Below are 14,776 nucleotides of genomic sequence, written 5' to 3' on the forward strand. Positions count from 1 at the left end.
CATAGGCAATATAAATGGAAATGAAACATGTTTCAAGCTATCTGCTGAAACTGATTCAAATTATCCGATAGTTATTTTTTTAAATTTTTTTTTCTAATAAAAATTCCCCGAATTAATAACTTTCAGAATTTGAATTTATTAAATATATCACATTCATTGTGATTAATATGTAAAAATCGGAACCAGTCCGGTTCACTGTTCATGGCTCCCTTATTGTGATATAACAACGGCTCATGGAATGGAACAATGATAAAACGGTTCCAAACGCCTCGTGTCGCATAGCACACTTACACGATGGCCTTTTCAGGTGCAACTCTGATTCGCAACATTCACAAGTCGGCGGCATTTCGCTCTGCTGGGTCCGCCATTTTATTTAAAAAATCTATAACCCCAGCTCGAAGTGGAAGCAGCGGAGGTCAGTTGCAATTTGGAATTCAGTTTGTTCGCGAATATTCAAAAGGATCGAAAATGAGTACTTTACCCAGAGTATTCTTCGACATGACCGCCGACAACCAGCCGGTTGGTAGGATAATTATGGAGGTAAGTTGCAGTTATTTTTCCGTTTTTTTTTTTTGATTGCATTGCGGGATAATTCGGCGCATGAACATAGGTAAATGCATCTCTGCATATGAGCTTATATATGTACATATATATTTGTGTATGTATATATAGTATACACGTGTGTATTAATCACACTACCAAGTCCATAGTACGCTTGAAAAATTTAACACGTGATTAACTTGCATTTTATTTTCTGGCATATTGTGTCTAATTTAATTTACATTTATATATATATATATATGTTTAAATATATATAAATGCACATTTGCTAACATGTGTATGTATGTGTGCTTTAATTTGTATATTTGCCTTAAGTGGCAATTACCATTTTGCCACCTAAGATTTGACCGCATACCTACACATACTCCTAAAAAAAAATGCATGTGTGTATTCACATATACATAGATGTCTGTCTGTGACTGTGTGCATGCCTACGCATACACAAGTGGATGTGTATGTGTATGAATGTGTGTAAAGATAGCACAATTAAAGTTCGCCGCTTATATTTTTAGTTGCCAAGTTAAATATATGCTAAGTAACGAGCTCCAACTAAAAAAAAATGTATACACATATAAATACATATACACAAAAAATGCCGGCATTGTGCGTATGTGTGTGTATACACGAATCAAATTCATACACGCCAACATAACCTCAACATCTTAACGGCGAATTGCCTGCCATAGAATACATACGTATGTATGTTCATGCATGTATGTATTCGTGTGTGTGTTGAGAATTAAGTAAACCCGTTTGACTTTGTGGAACGAGCTTTTAAATATGAATGGTTATTTTATATTTGATGATGTAATGGGCTTACGTCAATTTCGATTGTCAAATCTATAAATCTGCTATTAGCGGTCACCCACTCGCCTCCCCTCGCGTCTCTCTCTCCCGTTGCAACGAAATCGTAGTGCATTTGTATTTGTTTAGGTGCGATGTGAGTGAGTGCTGCGAGTAGCGTGTTCTCATATTGACATTTGCATATGTATGTGTGCACAGTCTTGGTAATTTTCCGGTCATTGTACACGGTATTTAAACACACACATATATATATATATATATATATATATATATATATATACAAGCAAACATGCAAACATACATACACATTTATAGTGAGACACAAATTAGTACTTTCAGATAAACAAAATTCCATTTTGAATCATCGTTTTTAATAAATGATGTTATTTTTTTTGTTTTATTTATTTATTCTTTTTTTTTTTTGCTTTTGATTATGGATTTTGGAAAACTGGCATTTTGCATTTTGAAATATTTAGGAATTGATATTTTATTTATTTTTACAGTGCCCTGCCCTGTTCTATTCTATTTAGAATTTGAATTAATCATTTGGTTTTTATTTGTATTTGCAGCTGCGCTCTGATGTTGTGCCGAAGACGGCGGAGAATTTCCGTGCTCTGTGCACCGGCGAGAAGGGCTTCGGCTTTAAGGGCTCCAGTTTCCATCGCGTCATTCCAAACTTCATGTGCCAGGGCGGCGATTTCACCAACCACAACGGCACTGGCGGCAAGTCGATCTACGGCAACAAGTTCCCCGATGAGAATTTCACCCTTAAGCACACTGGCTCCGGCATCCTGTCGATGGCCAATGCTGGCCCCAACACCAACGGATCGCAATTCTTCATTTGCACCGTGAAGACCACCTGGTTGGACAACAAGCACGTTGTCTTTGGCGAAGTTGTTGAGGGCTTGGATGTTGTCAAGCAGATCGAGTCTTACGGTTCCCAGTCGGGCAAGACCACAAAGAAGATTGTGGTCGCTGATTGCGGAGCACTTTAAGATAGCTGAACTCAACTCCTTCTCTGGTTAAGACGAATCAAAAATACCCGTTCGCATTTTCTCAGACAAAATCTATATACTTTTTTTTTTTTTTACCAATAACTGTAATAATATGAAATACAATACATATTTTCAATAGACATTCTTATCTTATGTTATCGATACTACTCTGTACTCTATACTCTCTCTACTCTCCCCTCCGTAATCACAATGCGCAACTTTACGGATTTGTTTCCAATGCAATGCAACATGGAGGAATCCCAGTAGTACCTTAAGAGTATGAATGTAATTAACTACTACACCGACTCTGTTAACAAGATTCTAAAAACACACTGAATAAGAACAAGAAGAAGAAGAAGGGGAGGAAGAATGAAAGAAGAAAGTTAAAGAAAAGCAATCGAATCCAATCCAATCCGCATGTGCTAATTTTCGTCTCTATCTGTGTAATCTGTAAGAGAGGAGAGAGATTGCTCCGTCGTCGTCAGTCGGTGCAAGAAACCAAACCAAACCAAACAAAAAGTGATTGATTCAAGCATTTTTTAATTGTGAGAGTAATCCTAAGTGTTTGTTCACCTCCTGTGCGCTCCTAAGCTCAACTAGCGCAAACTTGTTGTATTTTTCATGCATTTACACACAAACACCACACACGCAGTGCTTTTATTACTTGGCAAGCCCCAACAATATAGAATATAACCCCTAATCTATATCTAACCTAAGTAGGTACGTGCGTGACGACTATTCGAAACTTGCGTTACAACAATTGCCCAAATTGCTTAACACGTAGTCTAACCAATTGTAAAACCAGTTAACTAATCTTTAGCAACATTGCCGATAACAAGATGTTTTTCATCCATTTTTTTACCAACAGTTTCATAATTTCGTCTTAATAAACTGAAATTAGAAAAAACACCTACAATTATAGTTGATACTTTTCTTTTAAGCTAAATATGTATATAATATTTGGATAATAGGGATTTATTGGAAGAAGATTTCAGCGCTACTTAAAGTGGCATAAAGTAAGTTGTATTCATGCTCAAAGGCGTTCACATGCCGCTCCGTGATTGCGACGGTCTGCAGTAGTTTCTCGTCGATGTTGTGCGGCTTCTGTGGCGAATTGCTTTGGTCCTTGCTGCTGGTGGACAACATGTCGTTCAGCTTGAATCGCTCGGCAGCCAGCTGCTGTGCGGTTGTCTGGCTCCAGCCGAGCTCATGGAAGTCGCCCAGTTGATTCAACATGTTGAGTATATAGATTAGGCCAATGGCGAATCCGTCCTCGAACAGCGAACATTTCGGTTGATCCTTTTTATACATTTTCAGCTTCTCCTTGACCCGGTAGTCAATGTAGTTCATAATCAGGGCGGGCGTTATGAGGAAGAACGTTCTCAAGTGATGATTGTGTGGATTGCATAAAAATGGTTGAAATCCTTGCATCAATAACTGCAATGTCAATCAATCAATAATAAATAATACATTGTATTTCAACTGTTCACTTTTGTTCAATACCTTAAAGTAATTGGTGCAGTCGGAATAACACTCCTTAAGATGCTCGACACTCTTCTCGTATTCCCTAATGGAACCCGTGGTTGTTGCCTCCAGGCTTTTGTCCTCGCATCGCCCGAAATTGCTGTTAAATCTGCACATGAAAGAACGGCTTCGAAAGTTGGCATTTTTACTGCCCGATTGCAATAAACGCACATAGCCAACAGCATTGCCTATGTTGAAGAAATGGGGATATATTTTTAATATAAAGAACTATAACTGAAGAATCAGACGTACCAACTTGAGTGATTACTTTACGGAATAGATCCATGTATGTCTCCCCATTGCTGGAGACACCCAATTTGCGTATTTTCTTGATAAAGCTCTCGGCTCTTTCGTACGGATACGACTGATATGGTTTAATATGCTTGTGCTCGGCATGGTGGCGGTATTCCTTGAGGAGTCGCGACTTGATGTGCTCGTCGTGCAGAAACGTTGAGAACGTGTAGAACTTTTGCCTCAAGAATTGATAGATGAAGTTGACGGTTGTGTTTATAATGCCCGTGCCATGTGTCTGCACCGAATTGGCCACGTGCCGCGTCCCAATAATATCGAGATGCTTGTTCCGACTCTCCATCTCCACGAACAGTTGCAGATTCATGTTGTACGCATACGTCGAGGCGAATGTGTGTATATTCCGCATTATCTGCAGCACATCGATGCCCTATTCGAAGGAAAAATATTTAATAAATATATACAAATACAGATGCAGACATTGGATATAAATATGGACAGGATTCGAAATCGGATTTGTTAGCCAAGTCCATGCCAATGTACATATATAAATCTCACTTATATATACATACTCGTATATCTTGTACATATGTATCTTACTTGATCGATTATTTGATTGGGCAAATAATCATCGACTGGTCGCAATTGTAAAAGTTTATTAGCCAAATGACGCATCTTTTCGTATGATTTCCAATCATGTGGCGCGATGGTCGTTAAATTGTAGAACGTTGCAGTGAAATAGTTTTCCAGGTTATCTACAAATACATACAAGTTGACATATATATATATATATATATATATATGAATAGCTTAAAGGCGAACCTTTCAGTATATTATAAGAGCCGGCAACTTCAATTGCCGACATTTGAATGCAGTTTCTGTAGTCGAGCGTCTGCTGGGTGAATGGCTGCTCCTGGCTAAGTAGGAGATGTGACAATGCCTCCACGCGCAATAGGTACTCCAAATGATTACATAGGAAGTCCCGCTCCCCGTCCAAGATCCTTGTGCTGGTCATGGGACACTCGTTGCTCAGATTAAATAAGCCCAGATTCTTATCCAGCTTGTTGCATGCTGCGAACATATTCTAATCGGGTTGTTAACAGATATATATATATTGATAACTAGCAACACCTACTTGCAGTAAATAGGGATTGCGCTGCTGCTGCACGTACTCCTTGAGGGCGACATCGGATAGCGCCACCGAATCGTAATTGTTGATCAGAGTCGGCGAATCGAACTGGCCGAGCAGGTTGGCTTGGTAGCGACACAGATTGTTCGCTCGCAACGAAATGGATTTGAGCAGTTTTTGCTTATCGGTCGGCAGGATGCGCTCTTTGCCCAGGAATTCGCTCAGCGCCAGATTTAGAATGGTCAGACGCCGTTTTGAGGGATAGCCCTTAATGGATTTCTCCGACAGCTTCAGCGTCGATAGAATGCTCATTTTTCTCTCCATTTGCTTGACATCAGCGATGCTCTTCTTGGTCAATTGCAATAGATGGAGTATCTTTTGCTTTTGCCATTGCAGCAAGGAGCTTAAGAAGCGCATGCAAATGATTTGATTCGATGCAAAGGTTTGCTGCAACATCTGCAAATACTGCATCAGTTTACAGATTGTGAAAAGTGTCGCTTTCGTGATGGGCAATGCCAACGCCAAGTGTCGCTTAATTAGGCCATCGATAAGACCGTTTACATCATCGGCATAGCCCTGACCCTGTAGGATTAGTTTCGAGAAGGACTTCAGCTGGCCAAAGGGCCCAGCAGCAATGACACGCTGCATGTTAATCGACCACAATGCAATGTGGGTGCCCAACTGGCGACAGCTTCTCAGATCGTTGGCATTGATTTTCTCAATGGATGCGTGATATTGCTTTAGGCAATCCTGCACTTTATCCTGGCTCTTTACCAGAGTTTTCGCATGCTTCCCGATGAATGCGTGTGGCGACCAATAAACCATCCGGCTCAGGGGCACACGCTGATATCTTGCGAGTGACTCGAGGGCATTCCTCAATAGTTTACCATCCAGCAGAATGCCGAGCTTGTGGAGCACGCAAATGAATGCTGTCAGTCGTATTAGATGCTTGGGCTCCTCATAATTCTTGTACTCGTTCGGCTGATGCGTCTCAATCGAGCCAACCAGCATGCGAATGTATGCATTGGAATGTTGAGTTATGAGATTGACATTGGCATCCTTCAGATTCATCTGTTTCTTCGTATCCAGCAAGCTATCCAAGAGTATCTATACGTGCACACAAATAATTATTAATTATAAATTATATATATATATCTATTTGAATTACCCGAAATACATTGCCAGAAATCACTGATTCGATGTCATCAAGCGATGTTTGAAGGCCATTGATCTCGAAATTGGTACAATGCTCATAAGTTGCATTGCTCTTGGCCAGCGTCTGCAGCCACTTTTTGTAGAAGGACCATTTGCTCGATAGGCTCGATTGTTCGGTGATCTCGTTAAAGACAACAATCTGTTCCAATAATTTAACCATCGCATCGAAAACATTCTGAAACAAGAAATTCTCAAGCAGTTTAAAGCAAGCAAATCGAATCTAGTTTTGTTTACTGCTTGTTTACGTTGGCAGTTGCAGTTGTGGCCAGTTGAAGGATACTTACAAAAAGGGACGCTTCATGGATGTCAACAGATATGGATACGAAGGATGTGATTTGTGTCCAAATATTCTGGAGTACAAGAATGGCGCGCTCGAGCAGAAAATACACTTGACAGAAGAAGTCAATGGCGGCGCTCATTTGGAATAGAGTGCACTCCAGTCCCACATTTTTGGTGCTCCCCTGCGACACTTGTTGGATCTCTATTTGAGAGTTTGCGTTCAAAAATTTGAGTTGCAGTTGTTGTGCGGATTTGGTCAAATCGTTGCATTGATTACACAAATTGGCAAGAGTTGTGAGCGGCTTGTTGGCCAGCAACTCGGCTTCGGACAGTTTCATACAGTTGCCGATTATAAAGTCGTTGTCCATGTAATTTATCTCAATAGCCGGTGCCACAGATGAATTATGACAATTATCAAAACAGTTGCTATGCATTTGATTTCGCAACAGTTTCATTTTATCATCGTGTTCCTCCATGAATGTGCCATAATCCCTTAGGATGTCTTCGGCGAAAATGGCTGTGAATATGCGACATACAAAATTACACTGTGGTTTCTTGCAAAAATACACACATATCTACATACATAAGGAATTTTGTTTCATTTTGTAATTGTTAAATTCTAATGTTTTGGTCTCTCTTTGTTATTAGACATAGCGATGACATCGTTTAAATGGGCGAGTTTTAAAAGCGATATCGATACATTTGCACTCACATATGTGTATCGATTAAAATTAAACTGGAAAGTTATTAGGGGTATGCCCTCAATATACTAGATTCAATTTTGATTCGGACTCAATTTTTCAATCGGAGTATAATATCAGAAAAACTGAAATGACTGACTAAATAATTAGTAAGTATTTTGCGCACACTAAAACGAACAAGAAAAAGAGTGCAAAAAAATTTTTTGTAATGAAAAAAAAAAATAGGTGCGTTGTGTGGCTGAAACATCGATATACTGGGTATATCGATAAAAGAAAGCTATCAGCTGATCTTTGTTTTGCGACTACGTAGCCAGAACCGCAATTCGCACTCGTTGCTTCTGCTGGCTATGTGGACAATGTTACAATGCTCATAATTTGATTAGGGGTACATGGATTGAGCGCAACAAACTTTCGCAAAAATATGAAAAAAGTCGCCAAAAACCTGTACATCATCGTCACCCTCTGTACTCTACTCAGCCTGGCCACGCAGGGTGCTGCGCAAAAACACTACTCAGCCACGCGAAAACTGGAGCTGCGGTAAGCAATGATTATAAACGTTATAAATACGTGATTTCAAATCCCATTGTTTGCGCTTTAGGGAGGATGTACGCCGCATGTTTCAGCATGCGTACGATGGCTATCTGAGGTATGCCGGCAACTATGATGAGCTGCGTCCGTTGACCTGTGATGGCCAAGATACGTGGGGAAGCTATTCGCTGACGCTGATCGATGCCCTGGACACATTGGCCACCATGGGCAACTTCAGCGAGTTCCGGCGTGTGCACACACTGCTCGTCGAGAAGATGAACTTCAACAGGGACATCAATGTGTCCGTCTTTGAGACGAACATACGGATTGTTGGCGGCCTCCTTTCGGCACATCTGCTGTCGCGTCGCGCCGGCATCGATGTGGAGCCCGGCTGGCCATGCACCGGGCCGCTGTTGCGCATGGCCGAGGATGTTGCCCGTCGACTGTTGCCGGCCTTTGACACGAGCACTGGGATGCCGTATGGCACCGTCAATCTGCGCTACGGTGTGCCCAGCGGAGAGACGCCCATAACGTGCACAGCCGGTGTCGGCACCTTTCTCGTTGAGTTCGGCACACTGAGCCGCCTCACTGGCAACAGCATCTACGAAGAGGTGGCTCTGCAAGCGATCTACGCACTCTGGGAGCGTCGTTCGCCGATCGGCCTCTTTGGCAATCACATCGACGTGCAGAGTGGGCGATGGACCGCAATCGATTCGGGCATCGGTGCCGGCGTTGATTCCCTCTTCGAGTATCTGGTGAAGGGGGCGATCCTTTTGAATCGGCCCGAGCTGATGGAACTGTTTGCGGAGGCGCGTGCACCGATCGATAAATATATGCGCAAGGAGGACTGGTATGTGTGGGTGGGCATGAACAAGGGACATGTGACGCTGCCCGTCTTCCAATCCCTCGAATCCTTCTGGCCGGGCATACTCAGCATTGTTGGCGACACCGAGCCAGCCTTGCGCACCATGATGCGCTACATTAGTGTGTGGAAAAAGTACGGATTCCTGCCCGAGTTCTTCAACATTCCTGCCGGCGAGGCGTCGCCCAATCGCGAGGTTTATCCACTCCGGCCCGAGCTCATCGAATCGGCCATGTATCTCTATCGATCAACCAAAAATCAATATCTTCTCGAGCTCGGCGAGCACATGCTGGAAACAATTGAGTTCAGTGCCAAAACCAGGTGCGGCTATGCGACGGTAAGCAACTTAAAGTTCACTTTATTCGTTTACAGTTCGAGATTAGATTAAGATTATTATTTCTGATTCTCTGTCAACGTCTGTCCGATAAGGTTGAAAGTTGGTTGCTTTAATTGAGATTGTGCTTGCCTTCGCAGATACGCAATGTGGTCACCCACGAGAAGGAGAACCGCATGGAATCGTTCTTCCTGGCCGAGACGACCAAGTATCTGTATCTGCTCTTCGACGAGAACAATTTTCTGCACAACGATGGCGACGATCGCCATGGCGAACTGCTGGACACCGAGGAGAATGTGTGCGTGGTGCAGGCGGGCGCCTATATTTTCAATACCGAGGCACATCCCATGGACATGTCGGCGGTGCACTGTTGCCACAATTACAAGGAGGACATCTTTGCGCAGCTGGATGTGTCCAGTTTTACGGGCAAGGCGCTTTTCGAGCACAGTCGCAAACAGCGTGTCGCTGCCCAGGAGAACTGGAAGCCCGACTGTCATCCAAGCAAAGATACCGCCAGCTTCGCAGCCTCCTTTGAGCAGTCAACGTCGAATACCAATGAACCGGAACGGGATCGCGATAAGGGGAGAAGCGCTCAGGCAACGCCAAGCTTCACAACGGCCGTCGATATTGAGGTGTTCGATGAGTACCAGCAGCCGGCGGCGGATATGCTCGTTAAATATTTTGAGCGGATACGCGAGGAGCGCGAACTGAATCGGACCCAGCAGAATCTGGCTGTTGCCCGCAATCAGCTGACCGTCAGCGATCTGGATGAGTTCTTTGGGCAGCGACGCGAGAGCTTTGCCAGTGTCGAGGATACGCTGCAGTTTGTGCTCAACTTCATGTCCAATTTCACCATGGACGTCGCCTTCATACGCGGCCTGCAGCTGTACGATGGCAACATTAGCACAGTGCTGGGCGTGGCTGCCCAAAAGGACTACGAGTCCAAGATGCGCTCCCTCTGGCAGCTCTACGTGCTGGAACAGCAGCTTACGATCAATGTGCAGCTGATCCGACGCCTGGGCTTGGATATTGTGCCACCACCAATCGATGGCGACATGTTGCGCAACTTTTTGGCCATCATACTCGAGAATCTCAATCAATCGTTGGACGAGCTGCAGACACTGCCAGCAAATAGCACACTCAATCAGACCCTTAACTCCTCCGATGTCCAACTGATACGGAATGCGATTGATGTGGCCCGCATAGACTATGTGCTGGCCATGAGGAATACGACGGCGATGCAGGAGTTTGTGCATCGCATTTACCTGCACGGCACCAATGAGGAGCAGGCGACACAGCAATTTCTGCCGCTTCTCAGTGTCGCTGAGTTGGGTAAACTGCTCACTACCCCATTGAAGCCGGCGGAGGAGCAGGAACTGTTCAAATATACGCGACGCATTGTCGACTTTCGCAAGCGCATGTCGGAGACGGTTGATCGCCTGCAGACAATCATGCAGGATCTTGGCACCACAAACACGGATTCAACATCACCACCAACAACATCGGGCAATCCCAGTCCTGTGCCGGTTGCAATGCCACCGGTAGCAATTAGCGAAACAGCCACAGCGAAACATCATCGACATCGTCAACGTCAACAGCCTCATCAGCCGCAGCAGCCGCCGCAGGCGCAGTTGCAGGATCAGGATAATCAGCAAGCCAAGGCCCCGGATGTGGGCTCCGTCTGGTCGCAATTTGTGCAAAATATATTGCGCAAAACGACCGTGCAACGGGTGAAATTTGATGAGTCTGTGCTGCTCGAGAAGACGCGCAAAGCTCTCGAGAAGCACGCCCACAAGCAATTGTCCTACGAGCTGTTCAGCTGCCGTCGCCCCCAATATATCGAATCGTTCGCCTATCGCGACTATTATCCGGAGGCAATGTAATTCAGCATCTGCCACATCTGACTGAATCTGTAGATATTAGATATATATATATGACCCTATATATGTGTCGATGCATAAGCTAAGCTGAATAATACTAATCCAATTGTTTTCTGTCTGCGAATGCCAAACAAAGTCCATTTCTCCTCATGGCACTATGTAATTTATATTCATTATATTAATACTAATGTACTTGGTACCTCAACTCGAGAACTGTTCCAGTTCCTGTTCATTTTTCCCATTTCGCATTTCGTTTGGTTTGCAATTAATTTTATTGACTGTTTGCTGATTAAATTGGCGTATTTAGTGCTTTCAATATTGACAACGATGTCGACGATGACGATTGCACAACTCCAATCCAATCAAATCGAAAAATGGCCTGCGACTAAATTCCAATTTATGCTGCTGCTCCGGCGCCTGCTCCTGCTCCTGCTCCTGTTCTTTCTCCTTCTGCGGCGGCACGCAATGGCATTTATTATACCCTGTACTCAGTACAAAATGGCTAATCTAGTCTAGTCTAGTTTATAACCGAAATAAATAACAATTACTCCATTTATAGCCTTTCAAGTTAGGCATACTGATTTCCGCGATTTTTTACTGCTTAATACTAATGGGCTTAATATTATAGCCATAAGACTCTTTCCCCTCTTTTTGTATTGGTTCCCATTCATTTTAAGTGATTTATGTTAATAGTCATATTGGAATTAGAAGACTCTTCCGTCATCCTACTCCCTCTCCCTTACCCACTCTCTCTCTCTCTCTCACTCTGTCTTGCTCATCTCTCTGACTCTGCACACCAAATTGATATTTAGACTCGCTTCACCATATTCTGCTCTCCCTCTCTCTCTCTCGCACTTACTCTCGATTAAACGTAGTCACCCTTTTTGCGGGATAACTGGTAGTCGGGCGTCTTCTTCTTCACGCGAACACTTTTACTTTGTTCAATAAGTTTATTTTCGGAAATTGCTGCATACTTCAAGGGTTCGGTTTGGTTTTGCTTGTGGAAACGGGAAAATAAGGACAACAACAACAAGTATGACGTGAAGTAAGCGAAAGTAAAAGAAAACAGCGAAAGGGAAACTTTTGCATTCATGATAACAATAATTATGATGATGATGATGATGATGACGGTGATCAGCTTTGTGCCCATTGCAAAAATAATAAATGGCAGCGCTGCTGGTGACGTTGGCGTGTCTATGTGTGTGTGTGTGTGCATGTGTGTGTATGTCTGTATATGTATGTAGGTCACGCCGCAGTTGCCGGCTGCCATTTGTATGCGTCTGTTTGCATGTGTGTATGTGTGTGTGTGTTTGGATGTGGGTGCGTGTGTAATATGGCGAAATTGCCTGTCATGGGCTGCATGGGTAATAACAGAAACAAGTACGAGAACAAGAACATCAGCAGCAACAACAATAATAATAATAATAATAGCAATGGCAAAAGTTAAATGAGTTCAAGTTTTATAAATGAAAGAAAGGAGAACGGGCGGATGTCCTTGTAGCACCACAAATCCCAATCAGAAGCAGAAGGCACGCTACGCGCCGCAGACGTTGTTCTGGCTGGCATGAAGTCAAAGGCGGCACTGGCGAATGGCGGCGGCGGTGACGACGACGACGACGATGCCGATGGCGAGCAGCACAGCAGCGATCATTTCGAGGGAGATCCACGTCCAATGCCCTACGCATTCGAAAAGGAACTAATCGACAATTCGAACAAACACATACGCATCTGTGAAGTTTTTGTGCCCTCTAACAAAGGTGTGTATGTGTGCGTGTGTGTGTGTCACATTCCAAGCAATTCCCGATCCGTTGATCGAATCTCGACTGGAAAGTGTATGCTGCTCTATCGAATGGTACAATTGAAAAATACTCATATTTTAAGTTTGCATACATACATATTTACTAGATATATTTATTTAATATACATGTATTTAAAGTTGTACCATTTGAATGATCAGCGCACCTACAAGTTGAGTTTAATACAAGAGAGCGAGCGAGCTGCGTATATATTTCAAAATATTATTCGCTCTCTTTCTCATCCATTGCTGAAAACTTAACGAAACATTTTCATGAGTCAAATATCACTTCTCGCTTCAATTTAATGTGTACAGGAGCTGAAAGTATTTATACATATGTACATAAAAATATTATTATTACTTGCAGTATATCCAATCACTAGCAAATTTTACGCCAAATGTGAGCCACAGCCGATTTCAGCGGCGCAGACGCAGCGCCACAGAAACAGTAAACCGCTCACGGAGTATCCGCTGCTGGAGTCGCAGGTGTACGGGTGGATACCGTTGCAGTGTCGGGAGGCTGCCACCTATTTGAATTGTATACATGCACCGAAGCGACGTTGCCGTATGACAAGACACGGCGAACAGATTATAGCTGGGCGCATTACTGAACGGCCACCATTTAACGGCCTAAAATTCATACTTCATTAATCAAATAAAGTTAGTAGTAACTGTGCATTTCCACTAAAAAAGTGCTTACAATATATTTACTATATATGTCCATATTTAAATTTTCGAATTGTGGCAACGCAGCGTTTTGCAACGAGTTGGCAGCTCAATTGAAGCTAATGTTTACTTTTTCTGCCGTTCTTGCCAGGATTATTTGTTCAAATTATACATAAATTCGCTGTGAAAATCTAATGAATTGTAAAATGGACATTAGTGCGACAATTGACTAATACACAAAATACACCATACCGCGAGAATATGGTAGGCATCGTCAAAGAGCAGTAAAATGAACTTTGAAGCGGAACAATCGAAGTTCATATTTTTTTTGTTTGGTTATTGTTTTTTTGTTGTTTATAACATTTGTTGTCCCTAATTACCGTCGATTTCAACCGTATTCACTTATTAACAGACCCAATCAAATGAGGCAACGAACAGGCACGCAAGCAGCCAAAACCATCGAAAACAAGACACTGATAAGGGTTCGTTGTCCTTGAATAGCGAACAACTGTTGGATGGCGTATTTCAAGCCATGCAAAAGCTTTGTAAGTCGCCGACATTTTTCACACTTTACATTCAATGTTATATGTTTACTTCTTTTTATTTCAAATTTATGCTACTATGCTATGCTACAGGGCTGCAGTTTCGCCGCATTGCCTATAGCATTATGTGCGAATTGGGTGGAAAGGAACTGGTCGAAGCGGCGGCTTCCTGGTGCCTCCAACATCCAGACATTGCCATCTGTGCTGTTGCGGCCTGTTTTGTGTTATTTTTGCCGCTGCTCATCATCTTCGGCTTTGGCATTATAACAATGGCGGTCACATTTACTGGCATCCTTGTTCTTGAAGGTATTATTCCAAATGATATTATTGAGAACAATTACCGCATCACCATAATCATTATCCACATTAATTGTAGGTACCGTGTTGACGGTTATCCTCATAATATTTCTTGCCTGCATCGCCAGTTTGACGATTGGCGTTGTCTTGTTTGCTGTCATTGCATATTTTGGGTTTGCGCAGATCTATGAATTCTTTGGAATGGAGCGTCATCGAGACGCGCTCATCACGTTTATGCAACAAAACAGAAGCTCTGTTAATGCAAGTGGACCAGCCCGAAATGCTACCGAAACAGGGTCTGCAAATTAAGTTAGTTTTTCTAAAGAACATTTGAAGCATACCCCGTAATAAACGAAAGACTGTAATATGAATTTTTTAAATCATCGAAGTATTGAATTTTAGGACACTGTGTAAT

The 14,776-nt window shown here is 42.9% G+C and overlaps 5 protein-coding genes across 5 annotated transcripts; 4 read left to right on the forward strand and 1 right to left on the reverse strand.

Annotated features, from left to right (window-relative positions):
• Positions 1–250: 250 nt before the first annotated feature.
• Positions 251–3,269, forward strand: LOC6569284 (peptidyl-prolyl cis-trans isomerase). Its single transcript, XM_001995566.2, has 2 exons — positions 251–540; positions 1,935–3,269. Exons 1-2 carry the CDS (start codon positions 295–297, stop codon positions 2,358–2,360), a joined length of 672 nt encoding a protein of 223 aa, XP_001995602.2. The 5' UTR covers positions 251–294; the 3' UTR covers positions 2,361–3,269.
• A 45-nt stretch (positions 3,270–3,314) lies between these two features.
• On the reverse strand, positions 3,315–7,404 carry LOC6569285 (WASH complex subunit 4). Its single transcript, XM_001995567.2, has 9 exons — positions 7,340–7,404; positions 6,762–7,273; positions 6,431–6,652; positions 5,269–6,369; positions 4,956–5,217; positions 4,734–4,888; positions 4,137–4,563; positions 3,864–4,072; positions 3,315–3,797 (listed from the first exon to the last, which is right to left on the reverse strand). Exons 1-9 carry the CDS (start codon positions 7,356–7,358, stop codon positions 3,336–3,338), a joined length of 3,369 nt encoding a protein of 1,122 aa, XP_001995603.2. The 5' UTR covers positions 7,359–7,404; the 3' UTR covers positions 3,315–3,335.
• A 338-nt stretch (positions 7,405–7,742) lies between these two features.
• On the forward strand, positions 7,743–11,642 carry LOC6569286 (ER degradation-enhancing alpha-mannosidase-like protein 2). Its single transcript, XM_001995568.3, has 3 exons — positions 7,743–7,994; positions 8,056–9,184; positions 9,322–11,642. Exons 1-3 carry the CDS (start codon positions 7,879–7,881, stop codon positions 11,062–11,064), a joined length of 2,988 nt encoding a protein of 995 aa, XP_001995604.1. The 5' UTR covers positions 7,743–7,878; the 3' UTR covers positions 11,065–11,642.
• A 983-nt stretch (positions 11,643–12,625) lies between these two features.
• Positions 12,626–13,507, forward strand: LOC6569287. The gene is made up of 2 exons (XM_001995569.1): positions 12,626–12,818; positions 13,224–13,507. Exons 1-2 carry the CDS (start codon positions 12,626–12,628, stop codon positions 13,505–13,507), a joined length of 477 nt encoding a protein of 158 aa, XP_001995605.1.
• Positions 13,508–13,650: 143 nt separating this feature from the next.
• Positions 13,651–14,741, forward strand: LOC6569288. Its single transcript, XM_001995570.2, has 4 exons — positions 13,651–13,786; positions 13,935–14,067; positions 14,158–14,370; positions 14,441–14,741. Exons 1-4 carry the CDS (start codon positions 13,784–13,786, stop codon positions 14,668–14,670), a joined length of 579 nt encoding a protein of 192 aa, XP_001995606.2. The 5' UTR covers positions 13,651–13,783; the 3' UTR covers positions 14,671–14,741.
• The last annotated feature ends 35 nt before the right edge of the window (positions 14,742–14,776 follow it).

Source organism: Drosophila grimshawi, unplaced genomic scaffold (assembly GCF_018153295.1).
Source record: "Drosophila grimshawi isolate 15287-2541.00 unplaced genomic scaffold, ASM1815329v1 contig_848, whole genome shotgun sequence".
NCBI lineage: Eukaryota > Metazoa > Arthropoda > Insecta > Diptera > Drosophilidae > Drosophila > Drosophila grimshawi.

Coding starts and splice junctions, on each gene's coding strand:
- LOC6569284 (XM_001995566.2), top strand. CDS start 295: ATGGCCTTTTCAGGTGCAACTCTGATTCGCAACATTCACAAGTCGGCG. Junction 541..1,934: donor TTGGTAGGATAATTATGGAG/GTAAGTTGCAGT, acceptor TTGTATTTGCAG/CTGCGCTCTGATGTTGTGCC.
- LOC6569285 (XM_001995567.2), bottom strand. Junction 5,218..5,268: donor GCAATCCCTATTTACTGCAA/GTAGGTGTTGCT, acceptor CAACCCGATTAG/AATATGTTCGCAGCATGCAA. Junction 4,564..4,733: donor CCAATCAAATAATCGATCAA/GTAAGATACATA, acceptor TCCTTCGAATAG/GGCATCGATGTGCTGCAGAT.
- LOC6569286 (XM_001995568.3), top strand. CDS start 7,879: ATGAAAAAAGTCGCCAAAAACCTGTACATCATCGTCACCCTCTGTACT. Junction 7,995..8,055: donor ACGCGAAAACTGGAGCTGCG/GTAAGCAATGAT, acceptor TTTGCGCTTTAG/GGAGGATGTACGCCGCATGT. Junction 9,185..9,321: donor CCAGGTGCGGCTATGCGACG/GTAAGCAACTTA, acceptor TTGCCTTCGCAG/ATACGCAATGTGGTCACCCA.
- LOC6569287 (XM_001995569.1), top strand. CDS start 12,626: ATGAAGTCAAAGGCGGCACTGGCGAATGGCGGCGGCGGTGACGACGAC. Junction 12,819..13,223: donor TTTTGTGCCCTCTAACAAAG/GTGTGTATGTGT, acceptor TATTACTTGCAG/TATATCCAATCACTAGCAAA.
- LOC6569288 (XM_001995570.2), top strand. Junction 14,068..14,157: donor TCAAGCCATGCAAAAGCTTT/GTAAGTCGCCGA, acceptor GCTATGCTACAG/GGCTGCAGTTTCGCCGCATT. Junction 14,371..14,440: donor TGGCATCCTTGTTCTTGAAG/GTATTATTCCAA, acceptor CATTAATTGTAG/GTACCGTGTTGACGGTTATC.